General features: G+C 44.7%; 1 protein-coding gene across 1 annotated transcript in view; it reads left to right on the top strand.

Annotated features, from left to right (window-relative positions):
* The window catches only part of LOC121538375 (contactin-3), a 69229-nt gene that overhangs the window by 22467 nt on the left and 21214 nt on the right, over nucleotides 1–25548 (top strand). The window contains exons 12-16 of the mRNA XM_041846309.2: nucleotides 2911–3038; nucleotides 5043–5212; nucleotides 7680–7797; nucleotides 18199–18357; nucleotides 18844–18993. Of these exons, the coding sequence (XP_041702243.1) occupies nucleotides 2911–3038; nucleotides 5043–5212; nucleotides 7680–7797; nucleotides 18199–18357; nucleotides 18844–18993 (725 nt within the window). The remainder of the gene's footprint in view (nucleotides 1–2910; nucleotides 3039–5042; nucleotides 5213–7679; nucleotides 7798–18198; nucleotides 18358–18843; nucleotides 18994–25548) is intronic.

Raw genomic sequence — 25548 nt, 5'->3', positions numbered from 1 at the left:
TTAGTAGAGGAGTGGCGGAGAGAGTTCTGGACATATTATGCCCATGGCAAGAACACCGACCACTCCCCCGGCCAGTCCTGGCAGTAGGACCGCAGGAACCTACCCACATCCTGATTTACTCGTTCCACCTGCCCATTTGCCTCGGGGTGGAACCCAGAGGTCAGGCTGACCGAGACCCCCAGACGTTCCATGAACGCCTTCCAAACCTTGGACGTGACCTGGGGACCTCGGTCGGACACTATATCCACACCCCGTAGTGCCGGAAGACGTGAGTAAACAGGGCCTCCGCAGTCTGCAGGGCCGTGGGGAGACTGGGCAGAGGAAGGAGGCGGCAGGACTTGGAGAAGCGGTCCACAACGACCAGGATGGTGGTGTTACCTTGGGAGAGGGGAAGATCAGTTCGAAAATCAATACTAAGGTGAGACCATGGTTGTTGTGGAACTGGTAATGGTTGTAGCTTACCCTCTGGGAGGTACCTAGGTGCCTTACTCTGGGCGCACACCGAGCAGGAGGAGACTCACATCCTTAGCCAAGGTAGGCCACCAGTACTTTCCGCTCAAGCAGCGTACTGTACGGCCGATACCTGAGTGACCAGAGGAGGGTGACATGTGTGCCCAGAAGAGCAGACGATCACGGATAAGAGCAGGCACGTACCGCAGCCCAGCTGGACACTGATGTGGAGATGGATCTGTGCGTAATGCCTGCTCTATATCCGCGTCCATCGCCCATACTACCGGCACCACAATGCAGGAGGCCGGGAGTATGGGGGTGTTGTCTCTGGGCCTCTCCTCTGTGTCATACAGCCGAGACAGTGCGTCTGCCTTCACGTTCTTCGTACCCGGAATGTATGACAATGTAAAATCAAACCGGGTGAAGAATAGGGCCCACCTGGCCTGGCGAGGATTCAGCCTCCTCGCTGCCCGGATGTACTCCAGGTTATGGTGGTCCGTCCAAACGAGGAAAGGGTGTTTCGCCCCTTTGAGCCAATGAAATGCGATCTCCCTCCATCTCCACACCTGAGGTGGTAATGCGGTATCCGAGGAAGGAGCCCAAGCATGTCCCGAAACACCTCGTTCACAAAGGACTGGAAGACAGATGGAGCATTCATCAAACCGTAGGGCATCACCAGGTATTCATAATGCCCGGTGGTTGTGCTGAATGCTGTCTTCCACTCATGCCCCTCTCGAACACACACCTGGTTGTATGCACTCCTGAGATCTAGCTTTGTGAAGAAGTGCGCCCCATGCATTGACTCATTCACTGGAGGAATGAGGGGGAGAGGGTAACTAAATCTAATCGTCTCCTTGTTCAGTGACCGATAATCAATGCACGGGCGCAGACCGTCGTCTTTCTTCTTCACAAAGAAGAAACTTGAGGTTAGTACTCCGGTGACGACGAATGCCGAAGCCTGCACGAACAAGGAGGGGAGGCAGCCTCGGCCGAAGTCGTGACAGGAAGAGCATACTTAAAAAAGTAATCTCTACTTATATAACCAAATCATATCAAGAAAAGATCTAAATGTCAATGACTTGCTATTAGTTTCATAATTGATGGTGTGCTCTAAAAATGTTGAAATAGAATGTTCAGAATAACAGACACAATTCAATGGGTTAGAATTTACCCACTGGGCACAGACGTCAATTCATTGTCTATTTCACGTTGGTTCAATGTAATTTCATTGAAATGACATGGAAACAACATTGATTCAACCAGTGTGTGCCCAGTGGGTAGATTTCTTTGATATAATTTTAGGCACTGGTGCCCACTGGTGTTGATAGGGTTTAACACATGACAAGTTCAATGTAAACAGGGTCATACTCATTAGGCAAGAAAACAGACAAACTCATTTTCGTTTTCCATTACAAAACCTTTTTAAATGTTTTCCGTTCAATGCCTTTATGAAAATGACCCAGTGTAGCGGACGTGAGTCGGCCTTACGGTCTCCTGATGAGGTAGCCCTGCCTGGGAGAATATTAAAGCATCCTGCCCAAGAATAGCAAAGCACCCTTTAATGGTTCAAACAGCCAACCAATCAACCAGTGCTTAGCAAACTTTTGGAAAAAATGGTGTTCTACCAAATACAATGTTATTTTACAGAAAACTAAATAACAACAGACTTTCAGCATGCTTATAGGAAAGGGCACTCAACATGCTCGGCACTGACACAAATGACTGATGACTGGCTGAAACATGCTTGTCAATCTCTTCTGGTTCAAAGTTGAGGAGAGATTGACTGCATCACTATTGGTCTTTGTGCGAGGTGTTGATGTGTTGAAAGTCACGAACAGTTTGCTTAAGCAGTTTGGACATTCATCGGTACCACACAAGATATGCAACCAGAGGTCTTTTCAAAGTCTCCAGGTCCAGAATAGAATCTGGGAAACGCATAGTATTAAATAGAGCCATAACTACATGGAACTCTCTGCCACCCCAGGTAACTCAAGCTAGCAATAAAATCAGATTTAAAAAACGGATAAAAGAACACCATACGGCACGACGGGGACTGTGAGTAGACACAGACATTTATATGTATTTTGCATTGTATTGTATTATGTAGTGATATGTGATGCGTGGTTGTCTCGCCTGGCTATCATGAGATGAATGCCCTAGCTGTGGGTCGCTCTGGATGGGAGCATCTGCTAAGTGACTAAATTGTGATGTAAATGTTGTGTTTTGTATATTATGTATTTTATTTGTTGTGTTTTGATTTCTGTTTGGACCCACGGAAGAGTAGCTGCTGCCTCGGCAGCAGCTAATTGGGGATCCTAATAAATAATACTAATACTAGTGTCAGCCTCGGCCCCAGATGGAATTTCCTATTAGACTAACAGTTAAGACGTTGGTTTCGCCCGTGGGAGACGGGGGTTCAAATCCCACCCGTGTCACCAGCTTCTCCATTTACCCCCACAGAATCACTCTCTCTCCAGATGGAACTTTGAGAATCACTAATGTGACCAAGTCTGATGCAGGCAGCTACACCTGCTTTGCCAGAAACCGATTTGGGGCCTCCAGCACCACTGGAAGACTCCTCATCACAGGTAAGGTGTTGCATTACACAGTAGTTTAGCCCTAACTAAACCTACGCTCTGTCTAACCAAGGGTTACCAAAGGTAAGAGCTAATTTCATCGCGCTGAGCTGTGTTCTCTACTGTAGAGTACACCCTAATGGCCATTTTGCAGTAGGTATAATAATGCATTGGAAAGGTGTTTGTGAAACTACTTGACCTTTGTATACTTGGATGCAGCCAACCAATTGACTCAAACAAATGAAATGCCCCTGAGCCGAAATAACAAAGTTGTCGTAAAAGGATGTTTTTATTGCCCATTTTGAAGTGTATTTCTAGAAGAGTTGGTTGCTTTCCAGGTTCCTCATGCAACTATTAACCTCTTAAACTCTGACGTCCTCTGGTGGCATTTTCTAAACTATGCATAATATTGTATACTACCCTCATAAAGTACATTTTGTTTTTTTAAACTATAAGTCCTACAAACACATGCTTAGTACTGTTAGAAAGGTAAGAACTGTGACTACTTTTTTAGGTTTGAAATAAATTAATGTTACAAAAGGATTTGTAAAAAAAAAAAAATTGCCGTTTAAGCATGCACACAGCTATTTTAAAAGCGCAGGGCTTGTGCAATGTAATTTTTTGTCTTACAGGAATGTTTTTTTGTCTTACAAGAATGATATACATAATGAGGAGAAAGCTTTAGTCTCTACCTATGCATTGATGCAAATATATCCCCTGTCTGATTCCCAGTTCATCCACTAGAGAGCAGTAGGAGATCACATGACTCTTGGCTACTTGAAACCAGTTGCGTCTCGTTTGGGTAGTGAGTCACAGTGCCAAAATGATTTTCAAGCCTGACATTTTAAAATTACCATAGGAATCAGGCCTTTCAAGTTATTGGGTTAGTGTTTTAAAATAAGACACAGACAGGTGAAGATTATTTTCCCATTCACTTTTCCTATTGTAAATTAGTGAGATCGATCAATGGCGCATGTGGAGGATGCATACAAAGGAAATGTGGATAGAAAAGGAAATGCATTGCTTTACTAAATGTTTGCAATTTTGGTGACTTGACCTGCATAGCGTACTCTATGAATATGACCATAGCTCATGATTTATGGCCTTTATGGAGGCTTGGTGGGGGGTGGAGATTATGACATTGCCAGCAGTAAGATTTTAGTTCAATATCCAAAAAGACAAGGGCTGTAGCTTTCAAATGATACCCCTCAGAGTTTAACAGGTGACCCGAGTGGTAACTGTCCAATAATTTGGCTGCCAAACACTGCATTTATTTTTAAACCGTACTGTGGTAGTTGCATTTTTTGAGGATTTAATTCAGAGAATAGATATATAGAGACTCATGAGACATCTTTTAGATATCATTGTTAATGCCGAGGCTCCAAATAAAATCCCTGCAATAGTGATATATTTCTTATCCCTTCATTCTTTATTTTCTAATTCATTGATTTCATTTAGCAAGATTTAGCAAGGCTGTAATTAATTGCCCTGACTTTTGAAGCGCAGCGGCCTCCGACAAACAATGGCTGTAGTGGTTGCAACTCAGGGCCCTTATTGTGTGGTCAGCATGTGCTGTGTGTGTGTGTGGTTTAACCCATCTTGTGGATAACAGTCCCACCACCTCGAAGTATCAATCACCTCTGCTTTTTTATAGGATTTATCTGGGTATTGTAATTGCTTTCAGGATTACAAAATATTATTTGAGTCATGTCAGCAAACAGTATCAGCTCTTATTAGTGACAAGCCTGTTTAATAACCCTTTACTTGGCTAATCCGTTGTGATACTTCCATAATGATGGCCTGAATACTGTAAGAATTATCATAACCTGTCTGTTTATGACAGTAGGTGTAACAGTTCCACTATCCATAATTACCTTGTTATTGAACACAGAAAGCTTGACAGAATAGCATTTGATCATACATTGGAATTTTCTGTTTACTTCCTGAATTGACTGAAATGAAATTGACCCCATCCCTGGTGCTTTGTGCGTGGGATTGTTTGTACATTTTGGGCAGACCCAACCAGAATTACTCAGGGGCCAGTGGACATGGAGATCATAGTGGGTGAGAGCATCGTGCTGCCCTGCCAGATCGCCTGTGACCCCATCCTTGACGTCTTCTTCTCCTGGGCTTTCAACGGACAGCTCATCACCAAGACAGACAGGCATTTTGAGCTAGTGGGAGGGGTGAGTGACCGACACACTTTGTCTTCTACACTATTTCTTTGAACATCTGGCATATCTTTCTCCATTCAGTCCAATTTCAAATCAAATCAAATTGTATTGGCCACATGCGCCGAATACAACAGGTGTAGACATTACAGTGAAATGCTTACATACAGCACTTAACCAACAATGCATTTATTTTTTTATTAAAAAGTAAAATAAAACAACAATAAAAAAGTGTTGAGAAAAAAAGAGCAGAAGTAAAATAAAATAACAGTAGGGAGGCTATATATACAGGGAGGTACCGGTGCAGAGTCAATGTGCGGGGGCACCGGCTAGTTGAGGTAGTTGAGGTAATATGTACATGTGGGTAGAGTTAAAGTGACTCTACCCACATGTAGCATAAATAATTAACAGAGTAGCAGCAGCGTAAAAAGATGGGGTGGTGGTGGGGGGGCAGTGCAAATAGTCTGGGTAGCCATGATTAGCTGTTCAGGAGTCTTATGGCTTGGGGGTAGAAGCTGTTGAGAAGTCTTTTGGACCTAGACTTGGCACTCCGGTACCGCTTGCCGTGTGGTAGCAGAGAGAACAGTCTATGACTAGGGTGGCTGGAGTCTTTGACAATTTTGAGGGCCTTCCTCTGACACCGCCTGGTATAGAGGTCCTGGATGGCAGGAAGCTTGGCCCCAGTGATGTACTGGGCCGTACGCACTAACCTCTGTAGTGCCTTGCGGTCGGAGGCCGAGCAGTTGCCATACCAGGCGGTGACGCAACCAGTCAGGATGCTCTCGATGGTGCAGCTGTATAATTTTTTGAGGATCTGAGGACCCATGCCAAATCTTTTCAGTCTCCTTGAAAAGGCTTTGTCGTGCCCTCTTCACGACTGTCTTGGTGTATTTGGACACCAAGGAACTTGAAGCTTTTTACCTGTTCCTTTACAGCCCCGTCGATGAGAATGGGGCCGTGCTCAGTCCTCTTTTTTTTCCTGTAGTCCAGTCATGGGTGAACAGGGAGTACAGGAGGGGACTGAGCACGCACCCCTGAGGGGCCCCCGTGTTGAGGATCAGTGTGGCAGATGTGTTGTTACCTACCCTTAGGTCCCATTTCTTCAACTCCAGAGTTTGCAAGTGCTGTGTAAGTGAGGTGTCCCCTGGTTTCCCCTATTTGTTTTTAGGGGAGACTTTGGCCCTGTTCAAATACTTTAAACGCGCAGACTCTTCCTAACACAATGATTTCTGTAAGCAATGGCTCTATCACATACCTTTAACCAATCCAGCCAGGCCGTCATTGTAAAAAAGAATTTGTTCTCAATTGACTTGTCTGGTTAAGATTTAAATAAAAATGCAGCCATGTCAGATGAGGGATCCGATCAGATCCTTCAAGGAAGGAAGCAGGCATTCTTAAAGTATTTTTTGAGCAGGGCCTTTGGCTAGTTGTAGCTCTGGGTTGGTTACTGTGGTCAATAGCACCTACCCATTATTGCGCAATATCCATGCAAGCCAATGTGTGCTAGTGCCACAGAAGCTTGAAAGTTGAGAGATATGCGATTTACTTTCTGTAAATAAGAAAGTGCCACGTTCCCATTGGCTTCTGTCCGAATCTTCCTCATGCTCACGGAAGTTACAGGAAGTAATTAAAACACTTGTTGAGTCTCGATTTTCAAGCTTCTCTGGCACTTTCACTCACTGGCTCCCACGCAAATATTAAACTAGTCATTGTCTGTCTGTCTCATTCATTCGAAAAATGCAAGAGTAGTCTTTGATCAGTCTCCAATCAATTGTTCCAATTGTAGTTTTGTCAATGGTAGCCCAACATTAATTATTAGGTTAGCCTGATCAAAACATATTAAACTTTTTACTGCATCTTTGGTTTCAAGGACATTTTACAGTGTCAGAGCTTTTTCAACTTAACATTAATATTTTGCCTCTGTTGTATCCTCTGAGGTTTTATATTTTGATGTTCAGCTGCAAAATTATCACTGATCAAGGTCTTGGAACAGATCTTCAATTGTATTGGATATCAGTGGGATACAATCACGTCATGCAGTGCCTGGACTGCAAAAAACCCAAAACTACTGGAAGATATGGAACACCCACACACTCTGAGAGATTATACATCGGGCATATGTGTGTGTGACTGACAATTTTCTTATCGCTAATGAGATTCACTCCTCACAAATTCTATAATGTCCCCAAATCCAAAGAGATTATCAACTTAACTTACCCGCTTCAAGGAATTAATTTCCATAATTAAACCAGATCAGCCTCGCCACTTTCCCTCCACCACAGCCAAAGGAAGACATTCCACCATTAATTTAGAATTCACTGCTGGCAGTCGTCTTCAGAAATGAAAGTCTACAGGGCCCACATTTTTTTTATTTACAGTGGAGAAAACTGCCAGAAGACCCATAGAAGCAGGAGGGGGTTACATTACAAATGCCCTTTTACTTACCCAAGTTGTTTGGGATTTCTTATGATTGCCTTTGTAGAGGACAGCTGGGGATCTGATGATCAGAAACATCCAGTTGAATCATGCCGGAAAGTACATCTGCGTGGTGGACACGGATGTGGAGAGCCTGTCAGCAGTGGCCATATTGATTGTAAAAGGTAAGAAACCCTCCTTTTCGCAGAATTACCACTCACTAATTATAACTTGAGTCAGTTCCTGTAAACACAGAGAGAGTAGGGTTGAAGGCCCATTTAGTAGCACCCATTACGAGGGAATATAGTGGTTAGCTTAATTATAGACACATAGAATAGCATCATGTAAGTGAGCTGTTGTTGCTAGTGGGAAACGTACAACTGACACACAGCAGGCATTCTTAACTATTGAGAGAGAGGGCCTTTAAGGACTACATTACACATTTATAATAAATGTATGATAAACATTTTGCGAATATCAGCTTAGGTTGTACATTGAGTCGTCATCGATATTATCTTACTGAATTACAGATCTTTTCAGTCACAATATCCAGTAGATGGCGGATCTGAAGGAAACAGAGCAGGCCTACCTGGCCTAAAGCGAGTTCTGTCCTAGAGCATCAATCGTAAATGTCATGTTGGGCTTACAACATGTTCTCTGCCAAAAATGTGTTCTTAGGGTAACACAGAGGGGGTTGGGTACTGTGGCTGAAAAAATACGAATGTATGTTATACAATAGATAAATAAACATATATTTCTGTGTTACTGATAACTTTTAGTTCTGAAATGAAAATTGACTTTTATTTTGTAGATATATTTTTTAATGAAGGTTGTTATGAATCATATTACAATACTCATGAATGTGTTATGACTGGTTTCATAAAGGTGTTGTGAATGTAGATTACCTAAATATGTCCATACAGTGTACTGTATTAAACAGGGGACATTTGTTTTCTTCCCATTGTAGTGATGCCTAATACAAAACAAATCTAGTATGTTCATTTTAATCACATACTATTTTAACGCCCCTGAGATTCTGACAGCATTCTCTCGGCCCCTGCCAAGAAAATATAATTAACGAGATAAAGAATTGATCCTTGATTGTATGTTCCATTAATAGGTTTTAATGAGGGCGACATATCAAAGCTTCTTATCGGGAAGAGCTAATGAGTTTTACATAGATCGATATCGTAAAAATTAAGCTGATGTTGACATTCTAAATATAATATATTTAGCATGTCTTTATTATAGAACATATATTTACAGTATGGTGTTTAGGCTTTGAAGAACAAAGGTGGGTGTTGTTAAACAACTCTCATTGTTCTCTGGTGGTCTATGTATTAGCTTTGGCGAACAGACACCTTCATTACAACAGGAAACAGCAGATGAGCTTTAAACTTCAGCCCCTCTAATTGGTCAGATAATAAAACTAAATAATAAAAACGTGGGTTCTCGAAGGCTACGAGATGGTTTTCATTTTCACCTTTTAATGTAGCCCTGTGACTACTACAGTATTGTTGATGAGTGCAAGTGAGAGGAGGAGAGTTAGAGTGAAAAAAATGTATAGGCCTGAAGTGGCTTCCTATTCCTTATTAATAGGGTTTTTCCATTACAGCACATAGTGAGCTTGACTTTTTCTCACATTTTGTTGTGTTACAGCCTGAACACACAATACCCCATAATGTCAAAGTAGAATTATGTTTTTCTTGAGTCAAGTATTCCACCCCTTTGTTATGGCAAGTCTAAATAAGTTAAGGAGTAAATATTGCTTAACAATCACATTATAAGGGAGTGAACGTTATTTATAATAAGGGTTACGTGGAGAAAATCGGACCTCTGGAAAAAACAAAACAAGTGACCCTCCCCTACACCCAAAATAATAATTAAAACAAAGTGGATAGTAGAGAACATGTTTACCCCCACTTCTTAGACAGGCCAGATCCTAAGATATGCAGTTTTAGAAACAGTTCTTTGTCTTTTAAGCATTACATAGCAATGCGTCAATTTTGAGGATTCGCAGACCAACGTGGGGGTGTAAAGATCTCCTTTATAGTAAAAGCATTGCATGAATCTATCATTGTATTTGCAGGTCTGCCGTTAATAAAAATGTCATGCAATTCTACATAATTGTACATATTAGCGGTGTCTTTTTTTAATACCACACAAATTACCAAAATTACAGGCTAAGAATGGACAGAGAGATGTGTGTCACGGTACTGAAAACGACTTTACTGAAGTATTTGAACAATATACAAAATAAATGGCCTCGAACCAACGGAGGCGAACAGATACGCGAAATGCGTAAAACACTCATAAACAAAGTACCGAACCTCACAACAAAACGACAGGCGGACAATAACACACAACTACAAAACATAACACAGGGAAACTTATAGGTGACATAATCAGGACAGAATACGAAACAGGTGCACTAAACTAGACATGACCAAACAAACATCGAAAACATCAAACGGTGGCAGCTAGTACTCCGGGGACGATGAACGCCGAAGCCTGCCCGAACAAGGAGGAGGAGCAGCCTCGGCGGTATTCGTGACAGTACCCCCTTGGCCGCGCGGCTCCAGCCGTGCGCCGACCCGGCCTCGGGGCGGCCAGGAGGACGCGGAGCAGGGCGCGTGGGATGGTTACGGTGGAACTCCGTCAGGAGGGAGGGATCTAAGATGTCCCTCCTAGGCACCCAGCACCATTCCTCCGGACCGTACCCCTCCCACTCCACGAGATATTGTAGACCCCCCATCCGACGTCTCGAATCCACGATGGACCGGACTGAGTACGCCGGAGCCCCCTCGATGTCCAGTGGGGGCGGAGGAGTCTCTCTTATCTCACTGTCCTGGAGTGAACCAGCTACAACCGGCCTGAGGAGAGACACATGGAACGAGGGGTTAATGTGATAATCATTAGGCAGTTGTAACTTGTAGCATACCTCGATCAATCTCCTCAGGACTTTAAATAGCCCCACAAACCGCCGACCCAGCTTCCGGCAGGGCAGACGAAGGGGCAGGTTTCGAGTCGAGAGCCAGACTCGATCTCCAGGTGCGTACACTGGACCCTCACTGCGGTGGAGATCGGCGCTCGCCTTCTGTCTACGGATAGCCCGCTGCAGATGGACGTGTGCAGCGTTCCACGTCTCCTCCGAGCGCCGAAACCACTCATCCACCGCAGGAGCCTCGATCTGGCTCTGATGCCATGGTGCCAGAACCGGCTGATACCCTAACACACACTGGAAAGGGGTCAGGTTAGTAGAGGAGTGGCGAAGAGAGTTCTGGGCAATCTCTGCCCAAGGGATATAACCCGACCACTCCTCCTGCCGGTCCTGGCAATACGATCTCAGAAACCTACCCACATCCTGGTTCACTCTCTCCACCTGCCCATTACTCTCAGGGTGAAAACCTGAGGTAAGGCTAACCGAGACCCCCAAACGTTCCATGAACGCCCTCCAGACTCTAGAGGTGAATTGGGGACCTCGATCGGACACTATATCCTCGGGAACCCCGTAGTGCCGGAAGACGTGGGTAAACAAAGCCTCAGCGGTCTGTAGGGCAGTAGGGAGACCCGGCATTGGGATGAGACGACAGGCCTTAGAGAACCGATCCACAACGACCAGAATAGTGGTATTCCCCTGGGAGGGTAGGTCAGTGACAAAGTCTACCGAGAGGTGAGACCACGGCCGTTGTGGAACGGGCAGGGGCTGTAACTTCCCCCTGGGCAGGTGTCTAGGCGCCTTACACTGGGCGCACACTGAGCAGGAGGAGACATAAACCCTCACGTCCCTAGCCAATGTTGGCCACCAGTACTTAACACTAAGGCCGTGCACTGTCCGGCCAATACCTGGATGTCCAGAGGAGGGTGACGTGTGAGCCCAATATATGAGACGATCGCGGATCTCGAATGGCACGTACGTCCGCCCCACTGGACACTCCGGAGGAGTAGGGTCGGTGCGTAACGCCCGCTCGATTTCCGCATCGATCTCCCACACCACCGGTGCCACCAGACAAGACTCCGGCAGTATGGGAGTGGGCTCAATGGACCTCTCCTCTGTGTCATACCGCCGGGACAGGGCGTCTGCCTTACCGTTCTGGGACCCTGGGATGTAAGTAAGCTTAAAAACAAACCGGGTCAGAAACATGTTCCACCTAGCCTGACGAGGGTTCAGTCTCCTAGCTGCCCGGATGTACTCCAGGTTACGATGGTCAGTCAGAATGAGAAAAGGGTGTTGAGCCCCCTCAAGCCAATGCCTCCACACCTTTAGGGCCTGAACTACGGCTAGCAGCTCCCTGTCCCCTACGTCATAATTTCGTTCCGCCGGGCTGAGCTTTTTAGAATAAAAAGCGCAGTTTAAGAGGCGTGCCTGAGCGTTGAGACAATACTGCCCCAATTCCGGCCTCTGACGCGTCCACCTCCACTTGGAACGCTAAAGCGGGGTCCGGATGCGCCAGCACCGGAGCCGAGGTGAACAGGTTCTTCAGTTTATCAAACGCCCTGTCCGCCTCAGCCGACCACTGCAACGCACCGGGCCCCCTTCAGCAGGGGAAGTGATGGGAGCTGCCACCTGTCCAAAACCCCGGATAAACCTCTGGTAGTAATTGGCAAAACCCAAAAACCGTTGCACCTCTTTAACAGTGGTTGGAGTCTGCCAATTACGCACGGCTGACACACGGTCAATCTCCATCTCCACCCCTGACGCGGACAACCGATGACCCAAGAAGGAGATGGACTCCTGGAAAAACAGAAATTTCTCTGCCTTGACATACAAGTCATGCTCCAACAGCCTACCCAACACTCGGCGTACCAGGGCTACATGCTCGGCTCGTGTAGAAGAGTACACTAGAATGTCGTCAATGTACACAACCACACCCTGCCCATACAAGTCCCGGAAGATCTCGTCCACAAAGGATAGGAAGACTGAAGGAGCATTCATTAACCCGTATGGCATGACGAGATACTCATAATGACCCGAGGTGGTACTAAATGCTGTCTTCCATTTATCTCCCTCCCTAATACGCACCAAGTTGTAAGCGCTCCTGAGATCCAGTTTTGTGAAGAAACGCGCTCCGCGTAATGATTCCGTCATACTCGCAATCAGAGGAAGAGGATAACTGTATTTAACAGTGATCTGATTGAGATTACGGTAATCAATACACGGGCGCAACCCTCCATCCTTTTTCTTCACAAAAAAGAAACTTGAGGACACAGGGGAAGTGGAGGACCGTATGTATCCCTGTCTCAGAGACTCGGCTATGTATGTCTCCATAGCCGCCGTCTCCTCTTGAGACAAGGGATACACATGGCTCCGCAGAAGTGCCGCACCCGCCAGGAGGTCTATTGCACAATCTCCCCGTCTATGAGGTGGCAATCGCGTCGCCCTAGTCTTGCTGAACACGAGTGCCAAATCCTCATACTCGGGGGGAATGTGCATTGCGGGCACCTGGTTCGGACTCTCCACCGTGGTCGCCCCTACGGAAACACCTAAACATCGCCCGACACACTGGTTAGACCACTCCTTGAGAGCCCTCTGTTGCCACGAAATGGTGGGATCATGGGCGATTAACCAAGGAAGCCCCAGTACCACGGGATACGCAGGAGAGTCGATCAAATACAACTGAATAATCTCTTCATGACCCCCCTGCGTCCTCATCTTAAGTGGCGCTGTGACCTCCCTAATCAACCCAGATCCCAACGGACGGCTATCTAGGGCATGGATAGGGAAGGGTGCATCAACGGGCAGGAGGGTAATCCCTAACCTCACACAAAAATTACGATCAATGAAATTCCCAGCTGCGCCTGAATCGACTAGCGCCTTATGCTGGGACTGAGATGCAACCTGAGGAAATACTACAGGTATACAAAAGTGAACAACAGAGAGCTCTGGGTGAGTTGGGCGCCTACTCACCTGGAATGACTCCCCAGTGCGCGACCTGTTGCCTCGAACCCCTGGAGACCCTCCCCAGCACCTAGCCGCAGTGTGTCCTCTACGACCACAGTTGGTGCAGGGGCGGCCTCCCTCGGAATCTCTCTCCTCCTCTCTCTAGCGCCAGCACCCCCGAGCTCCATAGGGCTCGGCTCGGAGGTGCTGGGGGATGGAATGGACGGCCCCAACTCTGGACGTCCGCGGGTGGCCAGCAGGGTATCCAGACGGATTGACATGTCCACCAACTGGTCGAAGGTTAGATTGGTGTCCCTGCAGGCCAACTCTCGTCGAACGTCCTCACGCAGGCTACACCGATAGTGGTCGATGAGGGCCCTCTCATTCCACCCCGCATCCGCCGCTAGAGTCCGGAAATCCAGGGCGAACTCCTGTGCGCTCCTCTTCCCCTGTCGAAGGTGGAACAGACGCTCCCCTGCCGCTTTACCCTCAGGGGGATGAACGAAAACAGCCCTGAAGCGGTGGGAGAACTCCGCGTAGCTGATGGTGGCGGCGTCTATTCCCCTCCATTCGGCATTGGCCCACTCCAACGCCTTTCCGGAGAGACAGGAGATGAGGGCGGAAACGCTCTCGTATCCCGAGGGCGCCGGGTGTATGGTTGCCAGGTAGAGTTCCACTTGAAGGAGGAACCCCTGACACCCGGCTGCGGTGCCATCATATGCCCTCGGGAGCGAGAGCCGAATACCACTGGACTCCGGAGCTGGTATGGTGGAGCTGACCGATGGTGGTGGTACGGTAGGAGGAGATGTGGGCAAGCCTCCTCTCTCCCATCGGCGCAGGGTGTTCATTACTTCTTGCATAGCGGATCCGAGTTGCTGGATCCTGGCGTCCTGGCAGCTGACCCGATCCTCAAGCGACTCGGTTCCCGCCGCTGCTCCTGCTGACTCCATAGTCCTCTGTAGCTCAGCTGGTAGAGCACGGCGCTTGTAACGCCAAGGTAGTGGGTTCGATCCCCGGGACCACCCATACACAAAAATGTATGCACGCATGACTGTAAGTCGCTTTGGATAAAAGCGTCTGCTAAATGGCATATTTATTTATATTTATGGTGTGTTATTCTGTCACGGTACTGATGTGGATGTGGTGGTGAAGTCAGGCGCAGGACACAGCGGATAAGTCAAAACGACTTTACTGAAGTATTTGAACAATATACAACATAAATGGCCTCGAACCAACGGAGGCGAACAGATACGCGAAATGCGTAAAACACTCATAAACAAAGTACCGAACCTCACAACAAAACGACAGGCGGACAATAACACACAACTACAAAACATAACACAGGGAAACTTATAGGTGACATAATCAGGACAGAATACGAAACAGGTGCACTAAACTAGACATGACCAAACAAACATCGAAAACATCAAACGGTGGCAGCTAGTACTCCGGGGACGACGAACGCCGAAGCCTGCCCGAACAAGGAGGAGCAGCCTCGGCGGTATTCGTGACAATGTGTTCATCTTATCATATTTCTCCAATGCCAAATCAGTGTGTCTTGTTTGTAAAGAAACTGTCCATGTTTGCAAATAATTAAATCTGAGACGTCATTAGGAATCTGAGCATGTTACTTTCAAAAGTTAGGCCTACCTTTCAAGCCCAGACAGAGTAGGCCTACCGACACAGAAAAATGTAAGCTTTAACTGCTGGCTACTCTTCTTCAGTGGCTTAACCCATTGAGAGATGGTCAGAAGTGTTTCCCTAAAAGCTGTCTGGGTTTAAACATCTATTATACAGAAAGTGAATAGCTTAATCAATTGATAGTGACATAATTAGATTACTTCCCAAGCAAAGTCAGCCTCTAAATGTCAAAGAAACAAAACAATGATATCCCCATATGCATCGGAGTGATGTCTTTCCCGGGTATTTTACAGCTTGTTTCTAGCATAAAGCATTGCGGACCAAAACGCTGTTATAGATCACTTTATATAATCAGATCCATTTTATTTTCTTCAAAAACGTACGCTAACAAGGGGTAGGACTGTGCTTTTTGTCATTTTCTTTAATAAAATGTAGGCCTATGGCATACCCTCTCATACCCCCTCGAGTCTTGGTTTTAATTTAACAGCCACTTCACTGACATGGAGGTAGGCTATTTAAAGTGGTGGTTGGAGGAATTGACCCAAAAATCTATGGATATAGCAGTCTGTAGCCTAATTACGTTTGTCAAACAGGTAGGTCTACCTCTTATTTCTTAAATAGAAAGAAATAGGCTCCAACACAAAGCCCTCTTGTTGTTAGTAAAGTCTAATTAAAATGAAGACGGTTGAAATGAATTATGCCTACTCGAATTTGCCTTCTTTCAGCACCATGAGCTGTCCATTTCCGACTGTGCCACTGCTGCTGCTTCAAGTTTCAGCACTACAATGTAAGTTACTAGAATCTGGCTTATTGTGAGGTCAATACCTTTGATAAATACATCATAGCCAAGAAACATAATGTTTTTAATAAAAATCTATTATAGTAGGAGCAAGCTATCAAAGTTGACCTCTGGTCCTCTTCATCTTTAAGCTCTCCTTCTAAAACTGAACAGAACTCAAGATAGTGCATTACTGGGCCTAATCAACAACAACAAAATTGAAAGAAACCTTTGGCTCTCCTCCTGAACTGCCACCGTATCTCTACACAGCACAGCCATTGTTTAAGTAGCACACAAAAAAGTATTTGATCAGAAAGAGCAGAGCAGGCCGGGGCTCAGGGTTGGAATATCCATTGCGGTGTGCAATGCAGCCTAGTTTTATTTACACCATCCCAGCAGCTATCTCAGAAATACTGTATAACTTTGCTCTGTGCTTCTCCGAGCATGCATTTCGTAGCCTATAGCCTATAAGCTATGGATAATTTGATTGAGACCACACTAAATAGCCTAAAGACGTAATTGATATTGCACCCATCGGAGAATCAGAGGTGAGGGGCGGCATTGGGCACACATCGATATACAGTATAGCCTAATAAGCAACTAATTCTAAAACACTGAGAAATATTGAAATTTCATCAATTACAAATTACATGACCCTCCCCTTGGCTAGATTTTAAAAAATACTAAACCCTCCCCTTCACTGAAATTAAAAAAGCATGACATTTTTCTCCAGGTAACCATTCTGTACATTTTGATCCGTCTCTAAGTTGCATCGACTCACTCTGTGTGCAATAATAGTGTTTAACATGATTTTTGAATCACTACCTCATCTCTGTACCCCACACATACAATTATCTGTAAGGTCCCTCAGTCGAGCAGTGAATTTCAAACACAGATTCAACCACAAAGACCAGGTTTTCCAATGCCTCACAAAGAAGGGCACCGATTGGTAGATGGGTAACAAAAAAATCTATATATCCCTTTGAGCATGGTGAAGTTATTAATTACACTTTGGATGGTGTATCAATACACACAGTCACTACAAAGATACAGGCGTCTTTCCTAACTCAGTTGCCGAAGAGGAAGGAAACCGCTCAGGGATTTCACCATGAGGCCAATAGTGACTTTAAAACAGTTACAGAGTTTAATGGCTATGGAGAAAACGGAGGATGGATCAACAACATTGTAGTTACTCCACAATACTAACCTAATGGACACAGTGAAAAGAAGGAAGCCTGTACAGAATAAAAATATTCCAAAACATGCATCCTGTTTGCAAAAAGGCACTAAAGTAATACTGCAAAATAAATGTGGCAAAGCAATTCTTTCCTGAATACAAAGTGTTAGGTTTGGGGCAAATCCAATACAACACATTACTGAGTACGATTCTCCATATTTTCAAGCATAGTGGGGGCTGCATCATGTTATGGGTATGCTTGTAGCGTTAAGGACTGGGGAGTTTTTCAGGATAAAAAAAGAAAAGGAATGGAGCTAAACACAGGCAAAATCCTAGAGGAAAGCCTGGTTCAGTTTGCTTTCCACCAGACACTGGGAGATTAATTCACCTTTCAGCAGGACGATAACCAATAACACAAGGCCAAATCTACACTGGAGTTGCTTACCAAGAAGACAGTGAATGTTCCTGAGTGGCCAAATTACAGTTTGGACTTAATTCTACTTGAAAATCTATGGCAAGACCTGAAAATGGTTGTCTAGCAATGATCAACAACCAATTTGACAGAGCTTGAAGAATTTTGAAAATAATAATGGGCAAATGTTGCACAATCCAGGTGTGGAAAGCTCTTAGAAACTTACTCAGAAAGACTCACAGCTGTAATGGCTGCCAAAGGTGCTTCTACAAAGTATTGACTCAGTGGTGTGAATACATACATAAATTTGATATTTCTGTATTTCATTTTCAATAAATTAGCTAACATTTCTTAAAACATGTTTTCACTTTGTCATTATGGGGTATTGTGTGTAGTTGGGTGAGAAATCATCTATTTAATTAATTTTGAATTCAGGCTGTAACACAACAAAATATGGAATAAGTCAAGGGGTATGAATACTTTCATAAGGCACTGTATGTCATTTAGCAGACACTTTTATCCAAAGTCTTGTGTGCATATAGTAATGCACTGTATAGGGAATAGGGAGTCATTTGAGATTGGCTCAGTGTGGATGGCAACTGATTTAAGGAGCTGTTGCAGCAGCAGATAATGAAGAGGTGTGTGTGCGTGTACAGTAGGGGGGACTCTAACTCTGCTTATTTTGCGATCGAGTCAGGCCCCCCTGGCCCTCCAGACACAGTGGCAGTGGATGAGGTGACGGACAGCACAGCCCAGCTCTCCTGGAGCCCCGGCAGGGATAACGGCAGCCCCATCACCAGCTACCTCATCCAGACCAGGACCCCCTTCACTGTTGGCTGGCAGAGGGTGGACACAGGTAGGCCTGGACATTGATCTAGAAATCATTGTGTTACTGGAGACTTCTTGTTTATCTGTGCAGAATTGACTGATAGATCATACATTTCATCAGGGATGGAAATTAAGCTAGCCCACTAGCCCGTGGCTAGTTCTTTTCAGACTGGGATAGCAGAAAATGTGCCCAACTAGCCTGCCCAATAGTGAAATTCTGTCTTTTCAAATATCGCTTCGCACAGATTTTGGAACCGGGCTAGTAAAAATTGCGGTCTTCTAGGCCGGCTGGCCAGTTCCCAAAATCCATAAGTGTCATCACTGCATTTGATAATGAACATGTGAAAGAATATTTACTGTTGAGCCACAACAACAGATAATATAGATGCCCTATCCTCGGATTAAAGGGAACCGTGTATATATATTTTTACCTTAAGGGACTTTCCTATTGAAATTAAGGTTTATCTACGTTGATGTGATGCCTGATCTTAGCCTTATTTCCCTTTGTCCCTAGTTCCTGAGGTAATTGATGGCAACACACTGACGGCCACGGTGGTGGATCTCAATGCCTGGGTGGAGTACGAGTTTCGAGTTGTGGCAAAGAACAGCGTGGGAGTGGGTGAGCCCAGTCCCACCTCCCTCCAGACACGGACAGAGGATGCAGGTGAGTTGTTCACGCAAATTCCACTCCATAAAACGCTTCATAAACTTTTCATGACAAGTAGCTGGGTCATTCCACAAATAGTGCCTTTTGCGTCCCTTTTGATTTTAAGTAGAAATTGTGCACCATATTGAATTTTAAAATCCAGTTATATTTAATGAAAGTGCCCTTTAAAGGTTGAGTAAGTTAGATTTATGTCTTCAAATGTACCCACATTTCTATTGTAGGGAAATAGTTTATGATTAGTAAATGTCATAATGTAGTTTTTTTGTTAGATACTACTGAAGTCATTTTAGCTGTCACGCTAGCTATTTGGTCCAAACCACTGAGCTACAGTGAGGGAAAAATGTATTTGATACCCTGTTGATTTTGTACGTTTGCCCACTGACAAAGAAATGACCAGTCTATAATTTTAATGGTAGGTTTATTTGAACAGTGAGAGACAGAATAACAACAAAAAAATCCAGGAAAACGCATATAAAAAATGTTATAAATTGATTTGCATTTTAATGAGGGAAATAAGCATTTGACCCCCTCTCAATCAGAAAGATTTCTGGCTCCCAGGTGTCTTTTATACAGGTAACGAGCTGAGATTAGGAGCACACTCTTAAAGGGAGTGCTCCTTATCTCAGCTTGTTACCTGTATAAAAGACACCTGTCCACAGAAGCAATCAATCAATCAGATTCCAAACTCTCCACCATGTCCAAGACCAAAGAGCTCTTCAAGGATGTCAGGGACAAGATTGTAGACCTACACAAGGCTGGAATGGGCTACAAGACCATCGCCAAGCAGCTTGGTGAGAAGGTGACAACAGTTTGTGCGATTATTCGCAAATGGAAGAAACACAAAATAACTGTCAATCTCCCTCGGCCTGGGGCTCCATGCAAGATCTCACCTCGTGGAGTTGCAATGATCATGAGAACAGTGAGGAATCAGCCCAGAACTACACGGGAGGATCTTGTTAATGATCTCAAGGCAGCTGGGACCATAGTCACCAAGAAAACAATTGGTAACACACTACGCCGTGAAGGACTGAAATCCTGCAACGCCCGCAAGGTCCCCCTGCTCAAGAAAGCACATATACAGGGCCGTCTGAAGTTTGCCAATGAACATCTGAATGATTCAGAGGAGAACTGGGTGAAAGTGTTGTGGTCAGATGAGACCAAAATTGAGCTCTTTGGCATCAACTCAACTCGCCGTGTTGGGAGGAGGAGGAATGCTGCCTATGACCCCAAGAACACCATCCCCACCGTCAAACATGGAGGTGGACACATTATGCTTTGGGGGTGTTTTTCTGCTAAGGGGACAGGACAACTTCACTGCATCAAAGGGACGATGGACGGGGCCATGTACCATCAAATCTTGGGTGAGAACCTCCTTCCCTCAGCCAGGGCATTGACAATGGGTCGTGGATGGGTATTCCAGCATGACAATGACCCAAAACACACGGCCAAGGCAACAAAGGAGTGGCTCAAGAAGGAGCACATTAAAGTCCTGGAGTGGCCTAGCCAGTCTCCAGACCTTAATCCCATAGAAAATATGTGGAGGGAGCTGAAGGGTCGAGTTGCCAAACGTCAGCCTCGAAACCTTAATGACTTGGAGAAGATCTGCAAAGTGGAGTGGAACAAAATCCCTCCTGAGATGTGTGCAAACCTGGTGGCCAACTATAAGATACGTCTGACCTCTGTGATTGCCAACAAGGGTTTTGCCACCAAGTACTGAGTCATGTTTTGCAGAGGGGTCAAATACTTATTTCCCTCATTAAAATGCAAATCAAATTATACAATTTTTTACATGCATTTTGACATGCATTTTTCTGGATTTTGTTGTTGTTATTCTGTCTCTCACTGTTCAAATAAACCTACCATTAAAATTATAGACTGATCATATCTTTGTTAGTGGGTAAACGTACAAAATCAGCAGGGGATCAAATACTTTTTTCCCTCACTGTATATATGAACTAGAGACAGCGTTCGTGGTTGTCTAGATTCGGTTTTAGAGAGCTGATTACGCCTGCGCACTAGCACTTAGTGCGCACTGGAGCAGAGCGAGCTGTGACGACGTCATCAGGTCATCTAGAAACATGACAGAGTGGATTAATATAAAATTGTAATACAGGGAGGGAAAAAAGTATTTGATCCCCTGCTGATTTTGTAAGTTTGCCCACTGACAAAGACAGTCTATAATTTTAATGGTAGGTTTATTTGAACAGTGAGAGACAGAATAACAAAAAAAAAATCCAGAAAAATGCATGTCAAAAATGTTATAAATTGATTTGCATTTTAATGAGGGAAATAAGTATTTGACCCCTCTGCAAAACATGACTTAGTACTTGGTGGCAAAACCCTTGTTGGCAATCTCAGAGGTCAGACGTTTCTTGTAGTTGGCCACCAGGTTTGCACACATCTCAGGAGGGATTATGTCCTACTCCTCTTTGCAGATCTTCTCCAAGTCATTAAAATTTCGAGCCTGTTGTTTGGCAACTCGAACCTTCAGCTCCCTCCACAGATTTTCTATGGGATTAAGGTCTGGAGATTGGCTAGGCCACTCCAGGACCTTAATGTGCTTCTTCTTGAGCCACTCCTTTGTTGCCTTGGCCGTGTGTTTTGGGTCATTGTCATGCTGGAATACCCATCCACAACCCATTTTCAATGCCTTGGCTGAGGGAAGGTGGTTCTCACCCAAGATCGTCCCTTTGATGCGGTGAAGTTGTCCTATCCCCTTAGCAGAAAAACACCCCCAAAGCATCATGTTTCCACCTCCATGTTTGACGGTGGGGATGGTGTTCTTGGGGTCATGGGCAGCATTCCTCCTCCAAACACGGCGAGTTGAGTTGATGCCAAAGAGCTCGATTTTGGTCTCATCTGACCACAACACTTTCACCCAGTTCTCCTCTGAATCATTCATATGTTCATTGGCAAACTTCATACGGGCATGTATATGTGCTTTCTTGAGCAGGGGGAACTTGCCGGTGCTGAAGGATTTCAGTCCTTCACGGTGTAGTGTGTTACCAATTATTTTCTTGGTGACTATGGTCCCAGCTGCCTTGAGATCATTGACAAGATCCTCCCGTGTAGTTCTGGGATGATTCCTCACCGTTCTCATGATCATTGCAACTCCACGAGGTGAGATCTTGCATGGAGCCCCAGGCCGAGGGAGATTGACAGTTATTTTGTGTTTCTTCCATTTGCGAATAACGCACCAACTGTTGTCACCTTCTCACCAAGCTGCTTGGCGATGGTCTTGTAGCCCATTCCAGCTTTGTGTAGGTCTACAATCTTGTCCCTGACATCCTTGGAGAGCTCTTTGGTCTTGGCCATGGTGGAGAGTTTGGAATCTGATTGATTGATTGCTTCTGTGGACAGGTTTCTTTTTATACAGGTAACAAGCTGAGATTAGGAGCACTCCCTTTAAGAGTGTGCTCCTAATCTCAGCTCGTTACCTGTATAAAAGACACCTGGGAGCCAGAAATCTTTCTGATTGAGAGGGGGTCAAATACTTATTTCCCTCATTAAAATGCAAATCAATTGATAACATTTTTGACATGCGTTTTTCTGGATTTCTGTTGTTGTTATTCTTTCTCTCACTGTTCAAATAAACCTACCATTAAAATTATAGACTGATAATTTCTTTGTCAGTGGGCAAACGTACAAAATCAGCAGGGGATCAAATACTTTTTTCCCTCACTGTATCTTCGGCTGTGAGTGATGGAAAAAATCAGCCTGTAAGACAATTACTTGAAAAATGTAATGGATGTTTTTGTAAAGTGTCTTATTTGCTCATTTGACTTCTCTACGGGAGCTTCTATGAGAATTGTATTTTTGGCCTGGACTTCAGCTAAACTGCAATACCGAAAGTGTCCTCTGGGTACAGTGAAAAGCATGCTTCTAGACCGGAACCCTTGGGCCTTGGTCCCAAGTAATGTAAAGAGAACGAACAGTCAGATGCATCATAATACCCCGGAAGTAAAGCCGCACTGGAAGCGAAATTTGAAATGGAATTACATTGAAAACAATGGAGCAGGGTGGAAAAAAATTGTATCAAGTATTTTCGGAAGGTCTTTGGTCACAATTCTACTAATAAATGTAATACAGTGCATTCGGAAAGTATTCAGACCCCTTGACTTTTTCCACATTTTGTCACGTTACAGCCTTATTCTAAAATGTATCAACATTTTTTTATCATCAATACACAATACCCCATAATGACAAAGCAAAAACAGATTTGTATAAATCTTTGCACATTTATCAACAAAAAAAAAACGGAAATATGACATTTACATAAGTATTCAGTCCCTTTACTCAGTACTTTGTTGAAGCACCTTTGGCAGCGATTACAGCCTTGAGTCTTCTTGGGTATGACGCTAAAAGCTTGGCACACCTGTATTTGGAGAGTTTCTCCCATCCTTCTCTGCAGATCCTCTCAAGCTCTGTCAGGTTGGATGGGGAGTGTTGCTGCACAGCTATTTTCAGGTCTCTCCAGAGATGTTCGATCGGGTTCAAGTCTGGGCTCTGGCTGGGCCACTCAAGGACATTCAGAGACTTGTCCCGAAGCCACTCCTGTGTTGTCTTGGCTGTGTGCTTAGGGTTGTTGTCCTGTTGGAAGGTGAACCTTCTCCCCTGTCTGAGGTCCTGCGCACTCTGGAGCAGGTTTTCATCAAGGACCTCTCTGTACTTTGCTCCGTTCATCTTTCCCTCAATCCTGCTGACTAGTCTCCCAGTCCCTGCAGCTGAAAAACATCCCCACAGCATGATTCTGCCACCACCATGCTTCACCGTAGAGATGGTGCCAGGTTTCCTCTAGACGTGACGCTTGGCATTCAGACCAAAGAGTTCAATCTTGGCTTCATCAGACCAGAGAATCTTGTTTCTCATGGTCTGAAAGTCCTTTAGGTGCCTTTTGGCAAACTCCAAACAGGCTGTCATGTGCCTTTTCACTGAGGAGTGGCTTCCGTCTGGCCACTCTACCATAAAGGCCTGATTGGTGGAGTGCTGCAGAGATGGTTGGCCTTCTGGAAGGTTCTCCCATCTCCACAGAGGAACTCTGGAGCTCTGTCAGAGTGACCACCTCCCTGACCAAGGCCCTTCTCCCCCGATTGCTCCGTTTGGCCGGGCGGCCAGCTCTAGAAAGTGTCAGCGTCTGGGTGAAGTGGTGAAACGGAATCAGGCGCAGGACATAGAATTGAGAAAAGTATGGCTTTACTAAACACAAAGTAAACCATATCAAACCCTCCACGCAGGGAAGAGCAAAACAACAGCTCAACAGACGACGTAACAATGAACAATCACGCACAAACCCAGGAGGGAAAACAGAGGTAATATAGGGAAACCAATAAGCCTAATGAGTAACAGGTGTGAATAATAAAGACAGGACTAGTGTGACACAAAAACATAGATCGGTGGCAGCTAGTACTCCGGTGACGACGAATGCCGAAGCCTGCCTGAGCAAGGAGGAGGGGCAGCCTCGGCTGTATCTGTGACAGGAAGAGTCTTGGTGGTTCCATTTAAGAATGATGGAGGCAACTGTGTTCTTCGGGATGTTCAATGCTGCAGAAATTTTTTGGTACCCTTCCCCAGATCTGTGCCACAACACAATCCTGTCTCTGAGCTCGTTGGACAATTCCTTCGACCTCATGGCTTGGTTTTTGCTCTGACATGCACTGTCAACTGTGGGATCTTATATAGACAGGTGTGTGCCTTTTCCAAATCATGTCCAATCAATTGAATTTACCACAGGTGGACTCCAATCAAGTTGTAGAAACATCTCAAGGATGATCAATGGAAACAGGATGCACCTGAGCTCAATTTCGAGTCTCATAGCAAAGGGTCTGAATGCTTATGTAAATAAGGTATTTCTGTTTTTTTATTTTTAATAAATTTGCAAACATTTCTGAAAACCTGTTTTCGCTTTGTCATTATGGGGTACAATAAATGTAATCAATTTTAGAATAAGGCTGTGACATAACAAAATGTGGAAAAAGTCAAGGGGTCTGAATAGTGGACGGTATTGGCGAGCTATTTCAGCGTTTTTTTTCATGGGTCCATTATTTTCCCATTTCAATTTTATAAGATGCTTTGGGCAAAGCAATTTAATTTGTAGAATTCGATTTAACTAAAATATCACAAAGAAATCATAATAAACCCCAGTAACAACTTATTTTCGTCAGGGAATAGGAAACAAGAATTCCAACCTACAGAGGTCAAATTATATGCCGTATTTAGAAGCAAGCATCAACACACTTGATAAAAAGTGTAAAACACACGTGAAAGCTTAATTACATAAAGGATAGAATATGTCCATGATAAAAACAAGAGAATGGAATATAAATGGATAAATTAGAAAAAAAGATTAGTTGAGATGCAGCCACCACTTGTGTGTGGATTGCTATTTCTAAAATCAATATGGACGACAGCACCCGATGCTGAAAGCTGAGTAGGCTAATTTAATAACAAGAGGACTTTGTTGGAGCCCCATTTAAGAAATAAGAGGTAGGCTTACCTGTTTGACAGATGCAATTATGCTATTCATATATTTGTCGGTAGGCCTAGCTATTTCCT

The sequence above is a fragment of the Coregonus clupeaformis genome, chromosome 24 (genome assembly GCF_020615455.1).
Source record: "Coregonus clupeaformis isolate EN_2021a chromosome 24, ASM2061545v1, whole genome shotgun sequence".
In the NCBI taxonomy this organism is placed as follows: domain Eukaryota; kingdom Metazoa; phylum Chordata; class Actinopteri; order Salmoniformes; family Salmonidae; genus Coregonus; species Coregonus clupeaformis.
This window is presented reverse-complemented; position numbering and strand designations above follow the sequence as displayed.